The 9,522-nt window shown below is 38.8% G+C and overlaps 1 protein-coding gene across 1 annotated transcript; it reads right to left on the bottom strand.

The window, feature by feature from the left end:
• Nucleotides 1-3,193: 3,193 nt before the first annotated feature.
• rpl13 (ribosomal protein L13) lies at nucleotides 3,194-7,450 on the bottom strand. The gene is made up of 6 exons (XM_010791534.1): nucleotides 7,388-7,450; nucleotides 6,816-6,933; nucleotides 5,850-5,991; nucleotides 4,616-4,789; nucleotides 3,831-3,887; nucleotides 3,194-3,397 (listed from the first exon to the last, which is right to left on the bottom strand). Exons 2-6 carry the CDS (start codon nucleotides 6,917-6,919, stop codon nucleotides 3,239-3,241), a joined length of 636 nt encoding a protein of 211 aa, XP_010789836.1. The 5' UTR covers nucleotides 6,920-6,933; nucleotides 7,388-7,450; the 3' UTR covers nucleotides 3,194-3,238.
• Nucleotides 7,451-9,522: the final 2,072 nt, after the last annotated feature.

Here is a 9,522-nt window from a genome sequence, read left to right as displayed (position 1 = left end):
AATACACACAATGATTTGGGAAGTTTGGGTTCATCAGAATAAAGTGCAAAGCAAAAATAAAAGCTTTTGGTTGACTGTTTAAAACAGCCCAGTGTAGTTCAATTTATGGTGAAATAAATTAGTAGCTTTCGTGGTATTTTATTCCCGAAGGCTTCTTCCTGATTTTTAAGTGTCCTTCTGACAATATGAACATTGGAGCTTGGCAGAATTACAACTGTCTTTGATTTCAAGAGGGCACGGCTGATGCTTTGAGAGTTGAGCCACTCAGAGGCTTTTAGCTAAAATGAGGATGTATGCAGACGGGCAGATTAATCAAATTATAACAAGGGCTTGAAAAATAGAGAACTTGGTTCCCTGCTTTTTAATTATCTGCACTGTTAAGATTGATAACCATGCAACTTAGACACCGAACAACACACAGAACCAACTCATTTTCCCTAAAGGTTGATTACATTACTAAAACCCTTCAAACTAAAGTCACATATCCACGCCTGGATCTGCACACACTGAGTTTGAAGTGGAAACTGAATGGTTTCTGACATCGCCCAAAGTCACTTTTTTCAACCTCACTGCCTCGTCTTCCATGGGTATTCAGAGTCACTAGGAATTGTCTGCTTTAAGGCACACACCTGAGCCCTGTTACGCCACAGCTCCAAACAACAGCCATCTGCCGCTGCTTCGGATCAGCTGATTCTCCACACTCACTGACCACATTGCGTGTACAATATCCAAATTAGGAAGATCTTAAGACATGGCCTGACGCAGCCATCATTTTGGTCAAACTAGCTCCGCTGTTTGTCTAACATCATCCACAGTTTTTTTTAAGGCCTCAAATAGATGTATTTTTGTCCACAGGGAGTGTTTTTAAAAACATTTTTAGCAACAATATTGATTCTAACATCTTGGTTCTTGTTGATGGTAAAGCTTCTTCATCCCTGTTAAAGTTAATCAATCACGGAGCTTGTGTTTCAGCAGGCTCAGTGAACAGCAATGTTAACTCCACAGATCTCCTCTGTCATCATTATATCTGCCTTACTGACCTGACAAGTACTGCGCTCATGAAGTCATCAGTTAAATTTTTAAAGTGTAAACACGATACCCAAAATGCATCACAGGGCTGATACTGCAGGATGCCAGCTCACACTTAACCTGATTGATTTCAGTTGAATAGGGGAATATAATTAAGTAACCCAAGTGGGAAATATTAAAAGGGTAATAATGCTTAGTGTTGGTTAAATACTCAAATGAATTTCCTGTCAATAGACTGTCTGAATAGCTGACTTTAAAGTTTCAGCTATGAGTCGGTCTTTTATATAGGCTACATTTAATTAACACAACCCCCTCCTTGATTTTTTATCAAATCTAAGGAATTTAAGCCATTAACATCAGGTTTTAGCACAGGTTTTTGACTTGTGTGGTATCTGGTTTGCTTGAATAATGTGGTTCATCTAAATTCACGGGTGAATAGGTGAATGAAAATCGTTAATTGTTGTCTTTACACTGATAAAGGAGGATGATTAGGAAATGATTCACACAATATAGTGTCCTTTAACATTTGTGTTTTGCAGTACCCTATCTTCAGGATTAAAAGGTCCGGCCATTTTAGTTTCCATATCAGCCATATCCATCACCCCTGGTCCTGACTGTCCACTCACCTTCATTTACTGAATTATTTATATGCGTTCAGACAGCTGGAACACAGAGACACTTAACGAGACACAGACAAGGACATTCAGTTTAGGTCTGTGTATTCTCGTCTTGGGATCATTTTTGTGAAAGTGGATATTCAAATGGTGATGACTAATGCATTACAAATGGCCTACCTCACTCAACGGGGAATTTCTCGGCACTTGTGTTTTGTTTAACTTTGTATTTATTCATTGATCACACCACAGCACACCAAACACGCACATATGGTTTACGAATGTCAGGAATCTCAGTTGTCATGGCAATGTTTAATTTTAACAGTCCATTTTGCTTCTGGCAGCACATAACTTCTTTAGAAAAATCGACTTACCCCACCTGCAGAAGCAGAGTGAAAGTGTCCCACTGGGATGAGATTTTTTACTGGCTTTTCCACCTCTTCCAACTTTCTTCTGCCTCAGACACTCCGCCACTTTTCCAACCTGTACATTACCATGCTGTAGATAAAATGTGTTCTTTTATTATAGTCTGTCATGTCAAGATGCTGTACCTGGGTCGCCCTCTTCAACTGTTCAGACTGTCCTTTTTTCTATAATTTCTGGCAACCCGACTCAAAAAGTTGGCTCTTAACCGGGCAATTTGCCCTCAACATGCTTTCTTCTACTCACTGCTGGGTTACGGACAAAATACAGGTGGGAATGTGAAAAAACAGGGCAATGCAAGTGTCTCGTCATGTTAATAACCGTTAAAAGTCCAGATGTTTCAAAAATAGATGTGATATTCCCCAATTAGTCAACAAACCATGCTCCTAAATGTGGTCTCCATGCATTACATGTTGTGACTCTAGCGCCATCTACTGCTGTAAATGAGCCCAATATAGAGTGAGGACTTTAGTTAACATTTGTTTTTAGCTTATACTTTGGACTCATTTATAAATCAGATACATCTCCAAGTATATTGAGGGAATAAGTAGTTATTTTATATTTTGTATTAACTGCTTAGTTTTTACTCTACAGCTGTCAGGACTTAAACTTTTGATAGTTACTGGAAAATATTTTACTGTGCTGCCTTTTTAACCAACCAACACCTCTGGGCAAGAAAATCACCAGAAGACCCCACTTGACTTACTTCCTCCAGGGGCCTCAGGGTCTCCAGAGTGCTTGCTGGCACACAACAGATAGAGCCATCACTGCACTTTTCCTTAATCATGACGAGTCCTGAGGTCTGCTGTGATCAGGGTCCATTCATTCTAGTAAGCTTGGCTCTGATTTTAGCTATCAGGCCCTTAGAACTGTCTGGTTTGTTTTTCCTCCCGACACCCGGTTTCAAATTAAAATGTTATGATAAAAAGAATAGTTTATATTCAAAAAACGTATTTTTACCGACCATAGTTCTGAGCAAACATTTAACACATTTGATAGCATATAGAAACCCTCTTGATACCTTGAAGGTTAAAGTGATCCATGTTTGGGAATCAACCATAAAAGTATCTGCTGTGATGCTCCTTGACAACTCTTACTATTAAATAATCTTGACATTCTCACACTGATCTTGTTTCCACACTTTATTTTTCAAAGTTCCAGAGCAACTATTTTTACTTCTTCTTTTCCACGTCCTGCTCGGCGGCCTCCTTTGCTCTCTTGGCACGGATGCCGAAGAGACGAGCATTGGCGCGAGCCATACGCAGGCTGGCGAAGGCCTTGAAGTTCTTCTCATCCTCAGAGATAACACGAGCCTTCTCGGTTTTGTGCACCTGGGAGAATGAAGAAGAAAAAGGGTGAACACATATTGCGTGATAATTGTGTCTCTAAAGGACAGACTCCCACTAATAAGTTAATTTATGCAAATAGAAGTGGAGTGTAATGGATCATATTTTGGGAAAACCAATTTGTTTTTCAAGCTAGAATTGAAAAAGCAGTCATCAGAAAAGGGGTTCACGTTTTTCATCAAAGAAGTACAGAGATTCCGGAGATGTATCATCACCTGACTGCGTAATACAGAATAACAAATTATTTGAATATATATATTTTTCAAGAATCATCACTGACGACGTATAAAGTCTAGTGACAAAATCCAGCCCGTTCGATGTAAGCTATTAAAAAGCCACCTAAAACAAATCACTTTTATTTCCAGTGATCTGATAATCCTTCCTGATTCATGTTAATATAGATGTGCTGGGTACTTACGTTCTTGATGGGCATGACAGCACCACCGAGCTGAGTGGCCATCTTGAGTTCCTCCTCCTGAAAAGATGGAAACAGTTCATTATTCAACAAAATATCCATATCACTCAGTAAGGCGGCTAAACAAACACCCTGCCCTTACAAGAATTTGAGTGAGGTCAAAAACTCTAAAAGGCTGTATAATTAAAGGTGAACTGCAATGTGAGTGCAGCAGTGCGCAGTGTTCGGCCTTCCTGTGTTCTTCAAACATTAGTCTAAGATTGGAACAAGTCCTCAGTCAAGTAATAAAAACAACCCAACAAATACATTAACTGAGAATTAAAGTTATGATCTTTCACAAAAGCAGGGCAGCAATCTGTTCTGCTCATAGTGGTGTACTGCAGGGATAAGGGGGAGGAACTAATGACTTTGGTGCACTTAGAAGTGCAGAGTACACAAGTTAGGACTCATTATTTGAACCCCTCCCCCCAAAGCACATCTTTAAACTTATTTCAAAAAGGAACAAATACAATAAAGGGTTCTTTTAGTTTTCATAAATTACTTATAAAAGCTTGTTCAAAAGCTGTTGATTTCATTTTGATAAGATGGAGGAATGGTAAACAAACACTGGGACTTAAAATTTGATTTTGAGAGATGACTCAATCCTACAGACCACGTGTCTTTGAATTATGTTTTAATACTTTTTTCTCTCAGGAAAATGAATCACAAATTCAAACTAGTTGGTTAATAAGCACAACAACAGACTGTCACATGTCTGATCTTTATGCAGCAACATAAAAGAATCTTACCGTGCTGTCTCCCTTCTTGGGAGCAGAAGCCTTCCTGGGGAACAGGATGAGCTTGGAGCGGTACTCCTTCAGTCGCTGCACGTTGGCCTGAAGAGATTCTGTTGATCTGTTGCGACGGCGAGAGTCGACGGAGATGCCGATGGTGCGGGCTGTCTTTTTGTGGATGCCAGCTGCCTGTAGTGAGGAAACAGCTAAATGTTTTAAACACAACTCAGATAAGTGATGTCCAATATGTGACAGTCCATTATGGTTTCCGATAGCAGAAGGAACAGTCATCAGATAATAGGTTCAAGGTATTCATCAAGTAAATACAGAGATTCCGGAGATTTATCATCATCTGACTGAAGATGTTAAACACAAAAACACGTTTTTTTTTTTTTTTTTTACATTTCTGCAAATGAAGACATGCTGGTAGAGCTGCAAGTGCAAATACAGATACATGCACTCTAATGACTCCACACTTTAACCTAACAAGGTGGGGCACAGCCCTGCCCACTCATTTCTTTAGGTTGGGAGAAATATGCTGTGGCCATCTTGAAAGGATGATATTTCACAGGAAAGGCTGATGCAGAGGATAACACTCCAGAGTGTGACTTGTGCTTTCCCCACACAATGGGCATTAGTTTGCTTATACAACTTACATTTGCAATTGGTGATTTAAATAAACGTTTTTTTTTTTATAAAGGTGAGATCTCACCGACGCAATTAGTTTTATAAATGCTGTATAAAGTACAAAGTTGACTAGGCAACAAACACTATTACGATTACTCGTGTTTGCCCACCTGGAAGAAAAACATGCACGTCCACATGTTTTTGGGTGATTCACACCAACAGTCATTTAGCCTTTCTCCCACAGTACAGGATTACTGAGGTGGAAAGTAAAGGTAGAGTTTGGCAAGAGCAGAAGGTCTTGGAAGCAGGACTTTGTTCTTTTGCAGCTTTTTGTTGTGTATTTTGGTTAGGTGGGCTGTATGATTCATCACAGAGTTGAGCTTGTTTAGTTTTGTATCTTAAGTAGTCAATAGAATTTCTGGGGTGGAGGTCACCTTGATGCTACGCTTTAGACTTTTAAAATAAAAAAAGTTTCTGCCCGACCACCCACACAACATAAATCAGTCACTAATGGAATCCATTAGTTCAACGTTTTCAAACGTTGCCCAGTATTTTGGGATTTACATTGCGGATTAACTATTTGTGCATGTGAACCATCTATTGGACAAATACAAGACATTACCTTGAGTTCCTCCAGAGTGAAGCCACGTCCAGCACGGACCTTGGTGTGGTACCTGATGGTGGGACACCGGACCTGAGGCCTTAAAGGGCCAGCCACAGGACGGGGCGCGATGAGACGGGCCTTAGCCTGACGAGTATTTCGCCTGAAGAAAGAGGCATTTTAGTCAAAATGACAGTAACCAACTAACCAGTTCAGTCCCAGAGACTAAAGAACTTCTTAACGACAATACATCTGTGTCTCTTAACCATGAAATAAGGCAAGTAACAGAATGACGGGGGCTCCTGTATTTAAATATTACATCAATAACGCATATAAATAATTACTGTACAGATTAGGTAATGTCCTCAAACTCCTTTAAGGATACAGCTGGAAACTAAGACAATTTAACAGAAATCCATCAAAAGGCAAAACTCAGTCATCAGATAATAGGTTCAAAATATTCATCAAGTAAATACAGAGATTCCGGAGATTTTTCATCATATGACTGGTGATGCAAAACACAAAAAGATGGTTCTTATGTCAATTATAATTCAATTAAATAGGTTTCGACCAAAAGGCAACTGATTCAGCAAGACTTGTGGCATCTTTTGAACAGCTAGAAAGGCCAAACCTGAGGATCTGAGGCTAAGGACCGGCTCTTTTGGTGTCTACATTTCTGCTTTAGGGCCAGGTAGAGAAAGACATGCTTTCAAAGATAAGTAGACACTTTAAAATCAGTTCTAATCAGAAGTCAGTCAGAAGAACCAGGATTGGGGTGATGTTAAAACCAATACGAACCCGAACCCAAGCACCCACAATATTTAGGTTAGATAGCATGTCTAAACGTTTGCACACAACGTACTGATGCAGTTACACTTCATAAAAAAAAAGCATAGTTAAGATATTTCACTGCCTACAGTGCAATGTGCAACTGTAAAGCGTGTTAGCTGAAGTTAGCATCGCAAATTGAAGCAGTGTAGTTCTCACCTGCGGATCTTCCTGGCTGGCTGGTTGAACCAGGTGCGCACTCTTTTCTGCCAGTCTTTGTGGAAGTGAGGGTTCAGGAGCATTCCATTCCGGCTGGGTGCCATGGTTGCCTACTTCCCTGAAACACAGCGTGGCACACGGACATTAGCAGACTGTCATGCCGGCACACCATCGTGAGGACCAGGGGCTGTGGTTGAGATGCTAAGCTAGCAGGTCAACGACTGTTTTCTTGTTCAATTCCCGTGACCGGCTGCTAAATTCCATAATAACTAATCATTTTAATGTGAACATTGGTAACGTGCGCTCATATTGTTTTCAGGCATATTACAATATTAAGTACAATGTGGCCTCTAACAGCAATGCTAACAGTCACAAACACAGCTTGAGCGGGGATGGCTACAAAGTAGACGTGGTTCTGCAATTCTACGATAACGTCTTATGACAATAATGACCTTATTGCAAAGGTGACAAAACACTCCATCTAATGTTGTAAAATAAATTGACAAATAAATATAAAATACCAAGGATTGAACTAGATTCTTTTTAAATTTGAAGAGATAAATGTAACATACCTACGAGGAAGGAAAATGGCCGAAAGGAAAAAGGAAGTGTAAAAGCGGGGCATTGTGGGATATGGTGTCAACCAGCCAATGGCAGTACAGCATTATCAAAGAGTTTGTAAGAGAGCAGTATCCCCACAAAAACAAACCGATACAACGTAACATTGTAATAAAGAAATATAATGTAGGAATATGCTATATTTTTATAAAAAATATATTGTAAAAGAAACATATGTATTTGCTATCGACGTCTCTATAAAAATGATATATTTATATATATATAAATTGTAGCCTGTATTTTTGGAGGTTTCCTCTGCAGAACATACACAACCATAGAACAAGGTTGTGGTAATAGCATTATGAAATATTAATTATGACGAACTTGTGATACAAATATATTTTACAAGATAGGCTAAAACATGAAATAACTGAGCGAACAGAGAACAATTTAATTCAGGTGAAACCGGAAGTAAGAGCGTTTATATCAAAGCTTAGTTATCTTTGTTATCATGCAGGGAGATTCAACTATGCGTTTATAAAAGTCTGGACTTGGCTACAAAAATGTTCTGTCTGCCTGTGAAAATATTAGCTTGCAAATACCATCGCATGCAGCGCTATTGCAGGGGTGTCGCATGAAGTTTGGGAAGTAGTTGTAAAAAAACATTGTTTGCACCGTGCACACAGAGATCTGCCGGTGGCTGGGAGAACAGAGCGTTCAAAAGTGACAATATACAAGGCTCGATGCTCCAATGCTCGTTTGCCATAAGTATTTTCGCGGAAACACGAGCAATCTGTCCATCAGCTGGCCAAAAGGCATCACATGTAGAGGAGCAGAATTACAAAGAAAAAATGGAAATACTTAAGTACCTCAAAATAAGTAGACTATAGTACTTGAGAGTAAATCTACTTAGTTATTACCACCACTGCAATATAGCAGCTTATCATCCACACTATACATAAAATAAATCAATGTTAATTCTGTTTCCAATTTGTTAAGTTTTTGCCTAAAAAATAACAAAAATAACCTATACAAATACTGTTAAAGTAACCGATCGATAAGCAGTATTTGTAATTGTTTCAATTAGGCCACATTATTTCACAGTGGCACAGGATCATCTGCCAATACAAGCAATTTTGTTCATGTTCAATCCATAATAAAATGTAAAATTATAGTTGGATCTTTTTGTCTTGTTATTATTAGCATACAAAATGTAATGTTTGTACAACTATATACAATTAATTATAATCTCGGTGGGAACCGGGTTAGGGGGGGCTCGAAAATATTTCCAATTACCCAAGAGCGGCCTGACTGAAAAAGGTTGGGAACCACTAACTTATCACAAAGACTGGATGATGGGGAAAACAGATAGCAGGGGTCTGTAAACAAACATAATCCACCTACAAGCACCTCTACAGCTCATTAATGTATGTTATGTTTTTTTTTATTCCGTGCTGAGAAAGATTATTCTTTGTAGGTATTCCTGCTAATTTGGTTATTTTCTCTATTAGTCAAGGGAGCGTTAGATCATTTATTCATTTATTAATGCCTGTACATGTTTCTATTTCACAACTTGATATCAGTTAAATATTATTTTAATAATAAAACATACATATTGTTCATACTGTTCATTCACACTGCAATAATGTCATGTTTCTTATTATATCTGTTGAAAGGACATACCTGAAAGACACAACTGCCTCACCATTTTCTCCTTATATGAGGGTCAAGAAGAAAATCCACAAGGAAAATAAAAGCTGATGTTATGAGATTTATGACCGACACTGGACATTCACAAAAAAACTACATTTTATTGTGAACACAAGGATCTGCACACGGAAGTGAGCAATCAGACTCCGCTTTGCAACACTGATTTGAAACTACGGATTGGTGTTTGTTTGAGGACGACAACATCAGTAGTGTTCATAACCTGCCCTATTTTATTCTTTTGTATCGTAGGCCTACTCTGTTTCATTTAAACTATTTTAAACGTTATCATTTGTATCCTATAATATGTTGTATTGTTGGAGGAGCTCGGGACCTACGATTTTCCTCACTACACTGTAGCTACTGTGCATATGATAATAAAACACTTGATTCTTGAACCTTCATTTACCGGTCCTGATAAAACTAAATACAAGGGGCGGAA

Source organism: Notothenia coriiceps, unplaced genomic scaffold (assembly GCF_000735185.1).
Source record: "Notothenia coriiceps isolate Sejong01 unplaced genomic scaffold, NC01 NC01_scaffold00035484, whole genome shotgun sequence".
NCBI lineage: Eukaryota > Metazoa > Chordata > Actinopteri > Perciformes > Nototheniidae > Notothenia > Notothenia coriiceps.
The sequence above is the reverse complement of the archived record's forward strand: the minus strand, read 5'-3'. Positions and strand labels throughout refer to the sequence as shown.

Bases quoted from the DNA above. Each gene is read 5' to 3' on its own strand.
- rpl13 (XM_010791534.1), bottom strand. From the start codon at position 6,919: ATGGCACCCAGCCGGAATGGAATGCTCCTGAACCCTCACTTCCACAAA. The intron at 4,790-5,849 runs GTAATGTCTTGT...TCCTCACTACAG, and splicing joins TCACTCTGGAGGAACTCAAG to GCAGCTGGCATCCACAAAAA. The intron at 3,888-4,615 runs GTAAGATTCTTT...CCATCTTTTCAG, and splicing joins CCAAGAAGGGAGACAGCACG to GAGGAGGAACTCAAGATGGC.